This window comes from Myotis myotis, unplaced genomic scaffold (assembly GCF_014108235.1).
Source record: "Myotis myotis isolate mMyoMyo1 unplaced genomic scaffold, mMyoMyo1.p scaffold_m19_p_3, whole genome shotgun sequence".
Classification (NCBI taxonomy): Eukaryota; Metazoa; Chordata; class Mammalia; order Chiroptera; family Vespertilionidae; genus Myotis; species Myotis myotis.
In genome coordinates this window covers 80,141,039-80,159,362 of record NW_023416335.1, presented here as the reverse complement: position 1 = coordinate 80,159,362, position 18,324 = coordinate 80,141,039, and the positions used below count along the sequence as shown (strand labels likewise).

The window sequence follows — 18,324 nt, the reverse complement described above, 5'->3', positions numbered from 1 at the left end:
TTTGATAAATGAAAAAGGTCTTTTACTCTAGCAGGTAAAATTAGTTTAGCTATCATTCCAAAAAAATAATATCTTGCTTTTAGAGTAACTTTCAAAGAAAAAGTTCTCATCAGGAAAATATGAAGAGGATGATGTTAGCAAAAATGGTGAAGACCTCCAAAAACTCATATCTCCGTAAAAGCAATAAAGAAGCTGTCCAAAAATCTCAGCATCACCTTTTTCAGAACTCTGGAAATTAATCAAAGGTTTGTAGCTACCTGGGGAGCACTTATTGAAGGAAAATGGCTGAATTTTGGTAAGACCAGTGAGCTCTGTAGTGTTTTAACTTGCCCTAGTCCTACTACATGCTCTTTAGCTACACAGTATCTTGAAAAATAAGCTTGTGTTCTCAGAGCAGCCACCAGAGGAAACAGAATAAAGCTGGAGCTCTTTCAAAGTCTCCTTCCCAAGGAACTGTAATTAACTGACCCCTCAGGTAGTTCCCCGCAAGACCCCACATATAGGCAAACACAGAGCTTGCCCAGAGCAAAAAGCCTTAGGGGGAGGAGAGGGCCAGAAACAATGATAGACAAGTGTTTACCTTTACAGTGCCTGAAGTGATAAATAACAGTCTGCGCAAACAATAGATTAACCAAAAATCTTAAAGGAGAAACTGGAAAATGTGATGTCCATTAGGCTTTGAAAAGCCACAGACACATAGAGGTATGCACATACTCAGTAAGACCCCAGGAAACCCTAAGCTCTCACCTCTTGCTGACCTTGACACTACATAAACAAGAAGCAAAATCAAAGGCAGAGTTATAAATTGCCTGACTCAGTGCTGAAGGCATACCCTAACACACCTATAGAAAAAATTAACACAAACAAGTTGGTTCTTTGAAAGACCAACAATATTGACAAACCTTGGGCTAGAATAACCAAGAAAGAAAGGACTACTAAAATCAGGAATAAGAGGGACATTAGCACAGACCTTACAGAAATAAAAGGAATATAAAGAACTATTATGAAAAGTTATATGCCATCAAATTAAATAACTTAAATGAAATGGATTAATTCCTAGAAAAAATACAAGCTACTGAAACTCAAGAATAGGAAATCTGTTGTAGTAACATATAGAAACGTTTAAAAATGCTTTAAAATGTCTAAAAATGTTAAAAAGGTTTTAAAATGTTTGAGTTAACTTTCTTAAAACCTAAAGTGTGATATTAAGGACACATACCCCACCCCACTGCCCTGAAGCGTGTGTACCCCATAGATAAGGATTTGAACGTCAGTTACTAACTCAGAGTGACTTGCTAAGATAACCATTTGTGCGAGTGATGTATTCTCCCTAAATAACCACATGTAGCCCCCCTCGCCCTGCTTGAGATTAACATGTGTGCACTGACGTAACTCATTGATAGCCACCTGAACTGCTGCGGGTACAAAACAGGCTTTAAAAATGGGTCCTGACCAGCCAACGGTGCTGGTCTGTCGAGACAGCCACAAAGGCACGTCGTCCTTTTATCAGTCCGGCAAGCAACGCCGCTCCACGCTCCTCTCTCTGCCAGATGACAGAAGAACGGCTAGTACCTACCGATTGAGACGCTACCGAGCTTTCGGGTGAGGAACGCCGGCCCCCTGCATCCGGACCGGACCAGCCCAGCTGCCAGACCCCAGAGGACAGCACCACTGGGATCCCCTCAAGCCTGTACCCGCAGCATCAGGAAGTTTTGTGAGTAATAAAGTGCTGTGTGATTTTCAACTGCTTATGTTTCATGTGGTGTAATTCCTCCGTCAGTTAGTTGAATTATTTTGCATATGCTTAAAACTGAAATTAAAGCTTCTAGTCTTTTTGGTCCTAGACCTGCCCTTTGTCCTGCTTGTAGAGTAGCCTCTTCGCTAGTAACTACCTGAATGTCCCAACACCTGCATGGTTAAAGGGACGCCTTAGATAAACACCCCAGATCCTTTCCCAGGATCTACTTGAGACAAAATCTAATTAGACCAATAACAAGTAGAGAATAAATTAGTAACCAATGAACTTTCATTAAAGAAAGGACCAAATGTCATGGCAACCTTCACAAACTTCCAAAAAAACCAAGAAAGAACACTGCCCAACTCAATCCATGAGGCCAGATACAGACATCAAACAGAAAGAAAATTACAGACAATATCTCTTATCTCAATATCCCTTAACCTCACTATCAAAGAAACACAAAAGAAAAATGAGATAAATGTCTTTACATCTAGGAGACCAGAAAAACTAATAAAGCTGACAAGGGTCAACAAGGATGCTGAGCAAACAATAATTGTAAAACCTTGCTGGTAAGCATATAAATTAGTACAGCTACTTCAGAGAGTGTTGACAATAATACTTAGTAAAGCTGAAAACACACAGCTACAACTCTACAATTCCAGTTTTAGGTGTACACTGAAGAGAAACTCACAGATGTGGCTCATGAAACAGCAGACAAGATCTTCATTACAGCACTGTTTTTCAATAGAGGCAAAGTAGAATGGATAAACTATGGCTTACTCATATAATGAAACTCCAAACAGCAGTTAAAAATGGGTAAACTAGCCCTACATGTATCAATACAGACATCAAGAAAAGTTGAATGAAAAAAACCTGCATATCATCCATACAGATTTTTAAGTATACAAAATAATACTAACTTTTTTGAACTTATACATAACGTAAATGCACTGGAATGACATACCAATTTCAGAATAGTGGCTACCTCTAGGGAGGCACATGGGAGAACTTTAGCTATTTCTGTAATTTCATTCCTTTAAAAAATAACAAAATCTGGAGTGATATGAATAATGTTAATATCTATTTAATTTCATGTGTATATTTTCGTTCTTTTGTATTTTACAAATTAAAATGTATTTATTAATGTTTACATCAAGTATAAAGCAATATATATTAGAGAAACAATTCTTAGTCACAAAACTTTCATTTCTTTACAGTCTTTCCTTTGTCATTTGAATATTGTTGAAATTAAAGTGTACAAACATTTTTATATTATTTATTTTGCATTAAAAATTCTGGACAGTTAGCTCAGTTGGTTAGATCACCATCCCAATATGCCAAGGTTGCAGATTCGATCCCTGGTCAGGGCATATACAAAAATCAACTAATCCTATCTAATAAAGAGGTAATGTGCAAACTGACCATCACTCCAACTCACAAGATGGCCGCCCCCATGTGGACACAAGATGGCCAGCAGGGAAGGGCAGCTGTGGGTGATCAGGACAGCAGGGGAGGGGTGTTGGGGGAGACCAGGCCTGCAGGGGAGGGTAGTTGGGAGGGACAAAGGCTGCAGGCAAGGGGAATTGGCGGGGACCAGGTCTGCAGGGGAGGGCAGTTGGAGGTGAACAGGCCTGCAGGGGAGGGCAGTTGGGTGCGACCAGGCCTGCAGGGGAGGGCAGTTAGCGGTGACCAGGCCTGCAGGGGAGTACAGTTAGGGGCAACCAGGCCGGCAGGGGAGGGCAGTTAGGGGTGACCAGGCCTGCAGGGGAGGACAGTTAGGGGCAACCAGACTGGCAGGGGAGGGCAGTTAGGGGTGACTAGGCCTACAGGGGAGGGCAGTTAGGGGTGACCAGGCCTGCAGGGGAGGACAGTTAGGGGCAACCAGGCTGGCAGGGGAGGGCAGTTAGGGACAATCGGGCCAGCAGGGGAGCAGTTAGGTGTCAATCAGGCTGGCAGGAGAGTAGTTAGGGGGTGATCAGGCTGGCAGGCAGAAGCAGTTAGGGGCAATCAGGCAGGCAGGCAGGCTAGCGGTTGGGAGCCAGCAGTCCTGGATTGGGAGAGGGATGGCCGACTGCCCGTTTAGGCCCAATCCCACCGGGGTCCCAGATTGGAGAGGGTGCAGGCTGGGCTGAGGGACACACACACACACACACACACACACACACACACACAAGCACGAATTTTGTGCACTGGGCCTCTAGTTCTATATAAAAGCCTAATATGCAAATCGACCCAACGGTGGAACAACTGGAGGAACGACCGGTCGCTATGATGCGCACTGACCACCAGGAGGCAGACGCTCAACGCAGGAGCTGCCCCCAGCCCACAGGCACCAGGCCAGCCAAGGCAGGTGCCAGAGGGAGCCCCCCAATCACCCCGCCAGTCGCCTCACAGATCAGCCCTGATCGCCGGCCAGGCCTAGGGACCCTACCCATGCACAAATTTCATGCACCAGGCTTCTGGTCAATGCATAAATAAGTGGAAAAAATTGATGCCTCTCTCTCTCAGTCTTCCTAAAATCAATAAATAAAAAATTTTAAAAGAAAGAATTCTGAATCCCACCCTTTTTTTTTAAGTTATATATTTTTTATTTTTGTTCATCTCGTTTTAGGGATTTTTTTGTTTTTCAGGAGAAATGTTTATAACTGGATAGCATTGCAATGGAAGCAGCTTGGGATGTTGGAGCTATTGTCAGCCATTCTTTCAAGACAGCCTCCCTTTACTGAATTGGCACTAGGGAATAAACAATCCTTGACCGTGATCAAAGATCAAAAGATCCCAAACCTGGTGAGATATGCCAGCCTTCGCCAGGGGGGTTAGTCGCCAAAGACTAACCTGGAAGTGGCTTAATGGACGTGGGGTGGATAGAGAAGGCCTAAGTGTAGCAACTACCTGCTCACAGCTGCTATTAACCCTATAACGACTAAAATGACCCCTCCACTCTATTTTTGTGTTGTTTCTGTACAGACTCCGGAAAAGTGAAGGCTGCCAATCCAAGTAGTACTCAAATGTGAGGAACTGCTAGTCTTGGATTTTTTTCCCCATTAAATTCAGCTGATCATGTAGATCAGTAGAGAAATGTAAATAGATTCAAATTTTTTTTTAAATATATTTTATTGATTTTTTTTTTTTTTTTTTTTTACAGAGAGGAAGGGAGAGGGATAGAGAGAATCATCGATGAGAGAGAAACATCGATCAGCTGCCTCCTGCACACCCCCTACTGGGGATGTGCCCACAACCAAGGTACATGCCCTTGACTGGAATCGAACCTGGGACCTTTCAGTCCGCAGGACAATGCTCTATCCACTGAGCCAAACCGGTTAGGGCTAGATTCAAATTTTAAAAAGAGCCGAAATGCAGTTTGTTTTTACTATATCAAACTATGCCAGTGCTTTATTTAATAACTAGAGGCCCAGTGCACGAAATTCATGCACTCAGGGCTGGGGGGGGGGTCCCCTCAGCCCACATTGCAAGAAGGTGCAGGCCAGGCCGAGGGACCCCACCAGTGCACGATCAGGGCCAGGGAAGGACGCAGGAGGTTGGCCAGCCGGGGAGGGACCACAGGAGGGCTCCAGGGCGTGTCTGGCCAGTCTTGCTCAGTCCCGATCGGCCAGACCCCAGCAGCAAGCTAACCTACCGGTCAGAGCGTCTGCGCCCTGGTGATCAGTGCACATCATAGCAAGAGGTTGAGTGGCCTTAGCATATCATTAGCATATTACGCTTTGATTGGTTGAATGGCCGACTGGATGACCGGACACTTAGCATATTAGGCTTTTATTATATAGCATTCTCTTCTGTCTCATGGCATATGTCTACTTGCTTATATATTACATTGTTAATTAAGCATTTGTAATTTTATATGTAATATATGCATTCTTTGCCAGTTTTATTATATAGACTATGAACCTCATATGCATATATATAGGAAGACAGAAATCTAACTCTACCACAAGCTGCACAAATGTTATCTAAGCATTAAGTAAGTGTAGAACATAGGACTGCTAATCTCAGTTTGCTGTGATGTCACGTGCAGAATGTACAATTAACTGGTGATTTCCTCATACTTTTGATACTACTTGTACCTGTATATCTTTTAGAAAGACACTGATGGAGTCTGTATCCCTTTTGTACTTTTGATACAATAATTGTATATATTGGATATATTTTTCTGGAAGATGGTAGAAATGTACTATGTTTATGTTTCTACATCCACTTTGTATAAGCTGGAAAAAAAATAAATGTAACATAAAAAGAATTCTGGGGTTTTTTTCCAACCACAGTTTACATTCAATACCCTTCCACACCAGTTTCAGGCGTACAGCAAAGTAGCCATTAAACCATATACTCTAGTGTTCCTCCCTGCTGCCCCTAGCATCTACCTGGCGCCATACCCTGTTATCTTGACATTACTGATCACATCCTCCATGCTAAAATCCACATCTCTGTAGCTATTCTGCAACTACCAATTTGTACTGCTTAATCTCTTCACTTTTCTTTATATATATATATATTTTTTTATATATATATATATATATTTTTTTTTATATATATATATATTTATATATTTTATTGATTTTTTACAGAGAGGAAGAGAGGGATAGAGAGTTAGAAACATCGATGAGAGAGAAACATCGATCAGCTGCCTCCTGCACACTCCCTACTGGGGAAGGGCCCGCAACGAAGGTACATGCCCTTGACCAGAATCGAACCTGGGACCCTTAAGTCCGCAGGGTGACGCTCTATCCACTGAGCCAAACCGGTTAGGGCAATCTGTTCACTTTTCACCCAATCCAATCCCCCTATGTTCTGACAGCTATCAGTCTGTTCTCTGTATCTATAAGTCTGTTTCTATTTTGTTTATTTTGTTCATTAGATTCCACACATAAGTGAAATCATATGGTATTTGTCTTGCTCTGACTGGCTTATTTCATTTACCATAATAGAGTAAAGCCTCAATATAATAGACTAATTCAGGCAAGGGGGTGTCCATTAAAACCAAAAGTCCGTTATATAAACATGCGATTTTTCTGAATGCATACATTAAAAATTTGACAAATTAGTTTAGCTGCTTTTACTTATGTAGACACGTGTGTGTAATTAAAATTAAGTATGTATAAAAAGTTTAATTTCACAGAAGAGTTTTCTACATGTATTACTGTAACTTTTAATTACTGAATAGGTCTAATAAATGAGTGCATTCACCAGTCACCAAGAGTACACAAATGTACATGGCTGAGGCATGGCTTAGCACACACATTAGAACATTGGCCTGTAAGAGTGTGTTAAATCTGCTACAGAGCCCTAGCCGGTTTGTCCCAGTGTATAGAGCAGCCGTGGGCAAACTACGGCCCACGGGCTGGATAGGCCCGTTTGAAATGAATAAAACTAAAAAAAAAAAAAAGACCGTACTCTTTTATGTAATGATGTCTACTTTGAATTTATATTAGTTCACACAAACACTCCATCCATGCTTTTGTTCCGGCCCTCCGGTCCAGTTTAAGAACCCATTGTGGCCCTCGAGTCAAAAAGTTTGCCCACCCCTGGTATAGAGCATCAGCCTGCAGACTAAAGGGTCCTGGGTTCGATCCCAGTTAAGGGCACATACCCAGATTGTGGTCTCTGTCCCCGGTAGGGGGCATGCAGGAGGCAGCCAATCAATGATTTTATTTCATCATTGATGTTTCTACCTCTCCCTCTCCCTTCCTCTCTGAAATAAAATATATATATATGTGGAAAGAAGAGTTCAAAAAAATAAAACTGCTGTAGAAAGTCTCCTCATTTGACAACCAAATCAATTACCTCAAGTAATGCTGTGTGATCACGCCTTAATTATTTGCTGAACATTGTTTATGAGGGATGACTCTTGGATTTAATTATGTAGACTATACTTGTAGACATGTAGTATTTATTTATTTTGGCGAAATTACTACAGTGTTTTTCCCAACATATGGCCTATTTGCTAAATTTGTTAAAAAATAACAGCAAATTAATAACAAAACAATAACCTGTTAATTTCTTATAAGTAAATCCTGGTTAAAAGCATTTTAAGTCCTGGCCAGTTTTGCTCTGTGGTTAGAGCATCAGCCCTTGGATTAAAGGGTCCTGTGTTCCATTCCAGGTTAAAGGCTTAAACTCAGGTGCAGGCTCGATCCCTGGCCCCAGTTGGGGGTGTATGCGGGAGGCAACCAACTGATGTGTCTCTCTCGCATCGATGCTTCTCTCTCTCTCCCCTCCCCTTCCACTCTCTCTAAAAATCAATGGAAAAAATATCCTAAGGTGAGGATTAACAAAATAAATAGATAAATAAATAATTTTTTAAAATTTAACAGGTGTTAATTTTCACGTATGACATATGGTCCGGAAATTTTGTCCAATAAATCCAAAGTCTGTTAAATCAAGGTATACAAAATCAGGGTTTACTGTATCCTTTAGGTCCATCCATGCTGTAGCAAAAGGTTAAGATTTCCTTCTTTTTTACAACTGAGTAGTATTCCACTGTGTAAATATATCACAGCTTTTTCATCCACTCATCTACTGATGGGCACCTCGGCTGCTTCCAAATCTTGGCTATTTAAATAATGCTGCAATGAACATAATTCCTTTCGAATTAGTGCTTCGGGTTTCTTCCGTTACATTCCCAGAAGTGGAATTGCTAGGTCATAAGGCAATTCTAATTTTAATTTTTTGAGGATCCTCCATACTGTTTTCCATGGCGGTTGTACCAATGAATTCAGTTTTCCCATTTTTCCATAGGCCACAAAACTTTAACTCACATTTGGGGGTTGGGACAATATAGAAGTTAACTATTTTATTTATGAAAGTAGGAAAAAATGTTAAAATGAACTTACTTGCTGTGTTTGTCTAAATTCTTCCAATAGTTTTAGTGCCATGTCGTAATCTTTCAGCAAATGGTATGCAATAGCATACCCAATCCAGGAAGCACGCTGTGTTGGGCGCAACTGGAGAAGCTGATACCTTGTCTCCTTTAAATAAATAAATAAATAAATAAATAAATAAATAAATAAATAAATTTTTTTTTTTTAGCTTTTTAAACTTTCTGTAAAGTATTTCTGTTCATCACAGTTTTCAGGAAACAATTCAATACCTTTAATTCTTTTTTAATGTATTCAATTAACAAATATATGTTCCACAATAAAATACTTTCTGTGTGCCTTATCTAAATTATTTAACTTGTAAAATACCTCATATAATGCTCATTGTAAGACTGTCACTGAAAAGTCGGCCCTGAGGCTCATGCTTTTCGGCTGACTTATAAAATTACCTTTATATAAAAATTTCTTCTGGTAATTACATATCTTAAAAGAGAGACTGAGATAGTTTTTTACTGAACTAAATCTTGCTGTTTACAAAATTATTATATGAAATTACAATGGATTTACATTGTTATAGTAGGCTCCAGAGACAGGATGGAATTCTCAAACATCTTTTCAAGCAGAAACACCACTGCTGCCACTCTAAGAAAGGTCAGTATCTATTACATTAGGAAGAAAACACCAGAAATTCCACTATGGCTATCCCAGAAGAATCAAGATATCATCATCATTATACAGACCTCACTTCTTCACTGCTCATATCTGCCTCCACGTTTTACAAAAGTGCATCTGCTTGGAGGAACAGGTCTCAAAAAACACTAGCTACAATGAAATTTTGAAAATGTAGTGTTTAGCTTCCCTTACTCTGTTGTTAGAACTGGTCAAAGGAATGCCAAAAGGGCCCTAACTGGTTTGACTCAGAGGATAAAGCGTTGGCCTGTGGACTGAAGGGTCCCAGGTTCAATTCCAGTCAAGGGCATGTACCTTGGTTGCAGGAACATCCCCAGTAGGGGGTGTGCAGGAGGCAGCTGATCGATGTTTCTAACTCTCTACCCCTGTCCCTCTCCCTTCCTCTCTGTAAAAAACCAATAAAATATATATTTTTTTTAAAAAAAGGAATGCCAAAAGGAATAACAAGATCAGATCTTCTTTTATAAAAAGATTATCTTTGATGAAACAACTCAGTATCACTCCTCTACCTTCATGTGTAAGTGTCTGGTTCCTTTTAGGCATATAAAATTACTGGAGGCCCAGTGCACAACATTCGTGCACTGGGGGGGGGGGGCATTCCTCAGCTTGGCCTGCGCCCTCTCTTGCAGTCCGAGACCCTGGGGGGGGCGGTCGGGCCTAAGCCAGGAGGCAGACATCCCTCTCCCAGTCTGGGGCTCTAGCAGTCCAGGACCCCTCATTCCTTACCACCTGCCTGCAGCAGTGGTCAGGAGAGGCTCCAGCCCACCACTGCACTTGCCAGCCGTGAGCCCAGCTTCTGTCTGAGGGGCCACCAGAGGGCAGCTCCTGCATTAAGTGTCTTCCCCTGGTGTTCAGTGAGTGTCATAGCAACCAGTCATTCTGCCATTCAGTCGATTTGCATATTAGCCTTTTATTATATAGTATGCTATTATCACTCTCATTCCTTATTTTCATTATTGCTTCTGTTACTCCACCCCTTCATTAAAGTCTGGGTCAGTTTTCTTCTCTCTGCCAAATCCCACCATTATCCTGGGCAAATGGAACACCATAGAACACCCATCCAACAACCTATCTTACATCTAAAATTTCCTTATCTTTAATGATGTCCTCTACCCCTCTTCAGGGACCCACTCCTAAACCACATCCTAGACCAGGGATTTTCAACTGGTGTGCCACGAGATTTTTTAAAACATGCAATACCTGACTATCTAGTCAGGAATCAGATGCACTGACCTCTTTTCCCTTAGATTGTCAAATAAAAACATGAAAGCAGCCAACACAATAGCCATCTGGTGTGAATGAATAAAAATTATGAATTCTTTTTTTGGTCAGATTGGCAAAAAATATAATCTATTTTTTGGTGTGCCACAGGACTTTAGTAATTAGCTTATATGTGCCATGAGATGAAAAAGGTTGAAAATCGCTAAGATTGTCAAATAGAAAAATGACAACAGTCAACACAATAGCCCATTGATGTGAATGCCCTGTCTTGAACTACAATACATAGGTCATGTAACAGAGTTGTATCTTATTGGTCATGCTACATAAGGTTGCATCTAATTGGTTAATTCTTGGTACCAGAAATCCTTATATACAAGTATAGGCACCTGATTTTTTTAAAAATCACTTTGGAGTAAAAAGGATAATTACTATTATTGTTATTTTTGTAAACCAATCAAAATTATATCTTTTTATGATCAGATTAGCAAAAATATATATTTTTGGTGTGCCACCGAATTTTAGTAATTAGTTTAAAAGTGCCATGAGATGAAAAAGGTTGAAAATCACTGTCCTATTTGCCACCCAGAAATCACAAAAACAAATTATCTCATTCTCCGGCCACAGCGCCTATGCTGCCAACATTTTCACTCAGTGACATTCCTACCCTTGTTATTAAGAGGACACCATTAGTAACTCTATTTCCTTGCGTCCTTCACTTCTAACCACCAGCTCTTTTACTTTCATTTATTTCACTATCCCTCTTAGGAACCACTCTGTTGCCAATATTCTTAATTTCTTTGCCTCATGAATATAACTAATGTTAGCTCTCACCACACCCAGGCTATTAAGTACTGCTGAAGAAAAACCACACAATCTTGAAGAATGATTATATCAATCTCAGCAGAACTCTTTAAACATCTGTAAAAAATCTAGGCATAGGGTATAATGACTTATGGCAGAAGGGCAAAAGTAAAAAGTAAATGAAAGACAATTTATTTAAGAAGTGTTAAGAGTTGGTGGCCTCCTTCACAAAAGAAAATAAGAGAATTACGTTTTGGACATAATGAGTTTAGGAAACACATGGAGATGTTCAGCAGAGCTGAAGATGCCAGTATGGACTACAGAAAGACTGATGTATGGCAATCCTCACATTATTTTATATTTACTAACCCATAATAAAGAAAGCTAACTAATCTCTACATTTAGATTTCAATTATAAACATTCTTTTTACCAAATTTGTAAATGTCAAACCAACAAAGAATATAGTACAGCATTTGTACACAGGAGATAGTACAGTTATTTTAAAAAAGCATTAAATAAAGTTATCCCTTGTTGATAACGCAGTTCTACAACTATTATTGGGGGAAAGTCGCAAGTGACTTTCCACTTCTAGACCATAATGAACAATCAAATCTACATGATCTTGGCTTACACTCACTTCATTCTGAATTCACATGTTTTAAATTATATCTATCTGTTAAAATGTGTACACTTAAGATTAGAGTACTTACTCGGTAACCTTCAAGGTCTCTCATTTGGATCTGCAACAGAGAGAGGTCCCTCAAAATTTGCAGATTATCTTTATCTAATTTCAGGGCATTTCGGTAACACTTAATAGCTTCATCATATTTCTTATCAGAACGCTGCAAGAGTCCATATACATGCCAACCTATTAAGTTAAGGAAATACAGACATTCACAGGTACTAGAAAATACTATGCTACATACCTATCTAATATAAAGCTTACTTTAACGAAATGGCATTTTTGTCTGAGATTTACTTCAGAATGACCTGGGGTCAGAGGGAAGGGGACAGTGAGCAAATGGTAAAAGATAACATGAGATCAGCCTTGACTGACAACTGTTAAATTATTGAAGCTAGGTGCTGGGCACATTCACTTACTATGTACTAGTATTGAAACAGAATATACTAGAATACAAAAATTATCTTTTAAAACGAGTCTATATTCAATCAATTCTAAAACAACATGTAACCATCATTTAATTCACCAATGATATTAAAAACCACAAAATTAAATTTTTATTTATTGTAAATTAAATTCTTAGCATATCTTAGAGCCAAAACCTCTACCATACTTATATGCCCTCTCTCTCTGCTCGAGAGTAAGCACTGAGATAAAGAAATAAGTATTGCCCTAACCCAAGGGTGGGCAAACTTTTTGACTCGAGGGCCACAATGGGTTCTTAAACTGGACCGGAGGGCTGGAACAAAAGCATGGATGGAGTGTTTGTGTGAACTAATATAAATTCAAAGTAAACATCATTACATAAAAGGGTACGGTCTTTTTTTTCAATAGTTTTATTCATTTCAAACGGGCCGGATCCGGCCCGTGGGCTGTAGTTAGCCCACGGATCCGGCCCGTGGGCCGTAGTTTGCCCACGGCTGCCCTAACCGGTTTGGCTCAGTGGATAGAGCATCAGCCTGTGGACTCAAGGGTTCCGGGTTTAATTCCGGTCAAGGGCATGTACCTTGGTTGTGGGCACATCCCCAGTAGGGGGTGTGCAGGAGGCAGCTGATCGATGTTTCTCGCTCATCGATGTTTCTAACTCTCTATCCCTCTCCCTTCTTCTCTGTAAAAAATCAATAAAATATATTAAAAAAAGAGAAAGAAATAAGTATTTAGTATTTTGAGAACCCTAAGCTAAAAATGTGAAAACACAACTAAGACTATTGATGTTCAATACTGGCCCATAGATGAATTAAATGTAAAAACATAAGAAACAGGACAATATGTGAAAAGGTTATTAATATATAAATAAGCAAAACAGAAATGAATATCAATTTCAATGATCCAACCTTAAAAAGTACTTTTGTTCTTTTACAAGCTGGATATTAGACACAGAAAAATACAATTATGAGTATCAGTGAAAATAGCTATGTCCCTATGCAAATGAAACAAGCTGAAGAACCAATATAATATCACACTTAATACTAAATAAAATGTTTTAAAACAAATTTCCTCTGAATTTTTCTTGTAAAGTTTCTTAACAAAAGTTTAAAGAACATAAATTTTACTATACAGGTTTACTACACTATACAGGTTTGTAAGTTACCTGGAGCGATGTGAAATATCACTAGTTTATGGATGTATAGAAAAAACAATGAGGTTCAAGTCACATAGAATTATCAGCACTCTTCTCTCACAATAAGCACAACTGAAATACATACCTACTGTATAGAGATTCTCTTTAAAATACTCCAATAAATGAGGCATAGGGGACAGATAAACTAATACTGCAAAATGTTGATAATTATTGAACCTGAGTAATTAGTACATAGAGTTCATTAAATTCTCTTCTACATAGGATTGAATTTTTGAATTAGGAAAAAACCCTAATAAATTGAAAATATATATATGAAATTAAACTACTCAACCACTGCAAAAGGATACAGACATGACTCTTGACATCATTACGAAGTCCTTTACGAACAAATTCATATGCTTCTTCTTTTTTTCCTAAACAGTTCAATGTTAAGCCTTTCATAGCCAAAGTCTCTGAAAAATATTTTTAACCTCTATTTACACATGAAAGATTCAAATTATCTTAGGGTTATTTTAACATTTGACACCTGCCATGCTTATATTATTCATCTTTTTAATCCCATAGTTAGAAGAACTTCTCTCCAAAAGCTGCATTTTAAATATTTGCTTAAAGTTTAGCCCAGACCCTTTTCTGAAATTCCTTAGGTGGGGGCTGAGTTGCTAAAATGCTTTCTGCTCTTCAGAAGACTCTTTAAAGGGGGTTGAGATGATTCTGCTGAGAAAAGGTAACACAGCAGGCACCTGAATCCTGTTGAGCTAAATCTATACAGCAGTCCACCCTTCACCTGAGATCAATTCGAATCAAGAATTAAATCTCAAATCTGACTTACACCCCACAAAACAATCTACCTTAACAAAGAGAAAAAAAATCACCTTACTCAATACTGGAATAGACTGCATTTTTGGCAAGTTTATTCTAACTAATCCTAATTCGGCTAATTAATACCCTTTTACCTTTCAAGGATACAACACTGGATGACAGGAGTGGCAACCCAAAAATATGTTTAAAGTAATTAATGAAAGATGCTTTAGATTGAAATAACTCTCTGAATAACACCCCCCCCCCAAAAAAAAATAATCCACAAGGGAATTAGATAAGAACAATTGTTTTCAAATTAATGTCTGTGGATTCTTGTTTTCAGAACATGGTGAGTCCAAGCTCCTATAACCAAACAATTTTTTTCTGTTTATACATAAAGAACTTCCCTACAAGCTTCCACTTACTAATAGATAAGGGTTCCATAGTGAAAAAGTCTGAAAACAAGTTTAAATTTCTAAAATTCTATGAAATGAAGACTTCTTTCCATTTCCTTCAAAGAATGTTTTCAACATTAGAAAGCTGAGCCAGGTCAGCCTATTTTCCCAATAAGACAATTTCAAGAAATACCGAAGTCTAATATTCAGTGACCTCAGTTAACTTTGCTTTGCTATAGGACCTTAATTTGTGTATCTAATTCTAACCTCATCTATCCTTTTAACAAAATACTAGTGACCAGTAAAAAACGATGAGACAAGCAAATGCAAACTTATTAATACCAGTGCTAGAAAAACAACTCAAGATAAACAATCTAATGATAAATGTCATATTTATATATAAAGGCCAGCAGAAATATAAAAGACATCTACCAAAGAATTAAATGCATTTGACTGTATCTTTATACTACTTCGGTATTGCAAATATTGTCCTAATTTTATACATAGAAAATCAAAGAATAAACTTAAGTTCTAGTCAAATAGATGAAATCACGTCTATAAAAATATTGGCATATACTCCAACTGTTTCCCAATTAATCAACCAACAACCTCTCATCTAATAGTAAAGACTCTCTATGTATATGTATATGTATATGTATATGTATATGTATATGTATATGTGTATATGGACTTAAACATAATAGAAGTAACCTAGAATAAGACTGACATGAAATATAACTAAAAATGTTAAATATTTATACACTAGAGAGCTACTAGGCCATGGAATCTGGGAAGTATTCTTCTTTCACTGTTAGGAATCCTATCTATCTGATTTTAGAATTAGATTTCCCCGAAGCAATCTCTCACAGGTAAAACAATACCTCCATGTTCAGCAAATTTTGGATTCGAAAGAATCATCTTGCAAAACTTGAGTCCATTTTTATATTGCTTCTGTTCATAACATTTCTGTAAAGAAATATAAACAAAAATTATTTTATAAAATGAATATACACGAAACAACTTTTACATAATTCAAGATCCAAAGTGAGGTTTAAAACATATGTGATGGAATGATTTTATGTCAATTTATATCACTTACTAGAGGCCCAGTACACGAAATTTGTGCGGGGTGTGTGTGTGTGGGGGGGGGGGGGGGGCATTGTCCCTCAGCCCAGCCTGCACCCTCTCCAATCTGGGACTGCTGGCTCCCAACCACTCACCTGCCTGCCTGCCTGATCACCCCCTAACCACTCCCCTGCCAGTCTGATCGATGCCTAACTGCTCCCCTGCCAGCCCGGTCCCCCCCAACTGCCCTCCCCTGCAGGCCCGGTCCCCCCCCCCAACTGCCCTCCCCTGAAGGCCTGGTCGCTCCCAACTGCCCCCCCTTGCAGAACTGGTTGCCCCCAAATGCCCACCCCTGCAGGCTTAATCGCCCCCAACTGCCCTGCCCTGCAGGCCTAATTGCCCACAACTGCCCTCCCCTGCAGGCCTAATCGCCCACAACTGCCCTCCCCTGCCGGCCATCTTGTGTCCACATGGGGGCGGCCATCTTGTGTGTTGGAGTGATGGTCAATTTGCATATTTCATCTTTCTTATATAGGATAACATGAAGTGTGTTTCTGTTACCAAACTGTTCTAGTGTCTGAGCATTTTCACTTTTACAGAAGATACAGAAAAAAAATACACTTAATAAACAGGGAATTTAATCGTCAATCAATACTGCTACAGCTTTTTAAAATTCAAAACCCAAAAGCAAAAATATATGTGATAACGACAGAAAAATACTAGAAACTGCATTAAAAGCCTTTGGTACTTCAAGAATGGAACCAAAAGCCCAGCCATTGTGGCTCAGTGGTGGAGCCTTGACCTATGAACCAGGAGGTCACAGTTCAATTCTCGGTCAGGGTACATGCCCAGGTTTTGGGCTCCATCCCCAGTGTGGGGCAACTGATCAATGATTCTTTCTCATCATTGATGTTTCTATCTTGCTCTCCCTCTTCCTTCCTCTCTGAAATATATTAAAAAAAAAAAAAAAGAATGGAACCAAGAAATACACACACAAAATACTGCTATTTTTTGAGCAACCCTATTTTGTGTGTTACAGAACTTGCTATAACTCATATTAATTCCTTAAGGCAGGTGTCATTACCTCCACCATACAGATCTGGAAAATGTTCATAAAATGTGTTTATAAGTGATTCAGCTTAGTTGCAAACTCTGGTGTGACTCCAAAGTTCATGGTCTTTCCATTACTAGTCTAATGTAAGTGTAAGCAACCTCTTTATTCCTAAACTAGAGGCCCAGTGCACAAAATGCGTGCACAGGTACTGTCCCTAGTGGCTGCCGGCTGCCAGCCGGGGCCTTCCTTCCCCCAGCTGCCAGCTGCCGCCCAGGGCCTTCCTTTGTTCTGCACCAGCCCCTGGTGGTCAGCACACGTCATAGTGAGCGACTGAATTCCTAGTCGGTCGAACTCCCAAGGGGACACTTTGCATATTAGGCTTTCATATATATACTAGAGGCCCGGTGCATGAAATTTGTGCACCGGGCCGGGCGGGGGGGGGGGGGGGGTGGCGTGCATGCGTGCATGTGTGTTCCTCAGCCTGACCTGCACCCTCTCCAATCCGGGAGCCCTCAGAGGATGTCCTACTGACAGCTTAGGCCCGCTCCCTGTGGTTCTCTGCTCTCTGCAGGACCTGCCTGCTCCACACCGCAGCGAATGCCAAGCAGGCCATGCTGGGTGCTGCCTACGGGCAGGGCTTGCCTGCACCCCAGTCGCCGTGACAACAGCCAAGCAGGCCGTGCTGGGAGCTGCCTTGTGGGCTGCTTCCCTGCTCCCAGGTCGCCGTGGGCCGTGCTGGGAGCTACCTGCGGGCAGCACTTGCCTGCTCCCCGGTGGCCCTGGCGACAGCCAAGCAGGCCGTGCTGGGAGCTGCCTGCAGGCTGCGCTTTTCTGCTCCCGCGTTGCCGCAGGCCATGCTAGGAGCTGCCTGCCTGCTCCCGGGTCGCCATGGCGATGGCCAAGCAGGCCGTGCTGGGAGCTGCCTACCAATGGGGCTTGCCTGCTCCCAGGTTGCCGCAGGCCGTGCTGGGAGCTGCCTGCGGGCCACGTTTGCCTGCTCCCACGTCGCCTTGGTGACGGCCAAGCAGGCCAAGCCGTGCTGGGAGCTGCCTCCTCCCTGCTGTCAGTCTCCACGGAGGTGATGAGGTTAATTTGCATACTCACTCCTGACTGGCTGGTGTGCATCATGAAGGTACAGTCAATTTGCATCTTTCTCTTTTATTAGTGTAGACCAGCCGTGGGCAAACTACAGCCCATGGGCCGGATCTGGCCCGTTTGAAATGAATAAAACTATTGAAAAAAAAGACCGTACCCTTTTATGTAATGATGTTTACTTTGAATTTATATTAGTTCACACAAACACTCCATCCATGCTTTTGTTCCCGCCCCCCGGTCCACTTTAAGAACCCATTGTGGCCCTTGAGTCAAAAAGTTTGCCCACCCCTGGTGTAGACAGACTGGAAGCCTGGTGCACGGACTCATCCACCCGTGCGAAACTGGTTCTCTGGCATTCCCCGAGGGTTC

General features: G+C 40.6%; 2 protein-coding genes across 10 annotated transcripts in view; one reads left to right on the top strand and one right to left on the bottom strand.

The window, feature by feature from the left end:
- The window catches only part of NAA16 (N-alpha-acetyltransferase 16, NatA auxiliary subunit), a 92,172-nt gene that overhangs the window by 69,001 nt on the left and 4,847 nt on the right, over positions 1-18,324 (bottom strand). For 2 of the 4 annotated variants that reach the window (XM_036296718.1, XM_036296719.1), the window contains exons 2-5: positions 15,623-15,707; positions 13,896-14,000; positions 11,995-12,152; positions 8,587-8,721 (exon numbers count right to left, since the gene is read on the bottom strand). In XM_036296718.1, the coding sequence (XP_036152611.1) occupies positions 8,587-8,721; positions 11,995-12,152; positions 13,896-14,000; positions 15,623-15,707 (483 nt within the window). Of the gene's footprint in view, positions 1-8,586; positions 8,722-9,138; positions 9,231-11,994; positions 12,153-13,895; positions 14,001-15,622; positions 15,708-18,324 lie in introns of those variants that run through there. The other 2 variants (XM_036296720.1, XM_036296721.1) reach the window with 2 other exon arrangements.
- Positions 1,320-18,324, top strand: part of MTRF1 (mitochondrial translation release factor 1) — an 86,106-nt gene continuing 69,101 nt past the window's right edge. For 2 of the 6 annotated variants that reach the window (XM_036296725.1, XM_036296724.1), the window contains exon 1: positions 1,321-1,714. The gene's annotated coding sequence lies outside the window, so the exon portion shown is untranslated. Of the gene's footprint in view, positions 1,715-18,324 lie in introns of all 6 variants that reach the window. The other 4 variants (XM_036296727.1, XM_036296728.1, XM_036296726.1 and 1 more) reach the window with 3 other exon arrangements.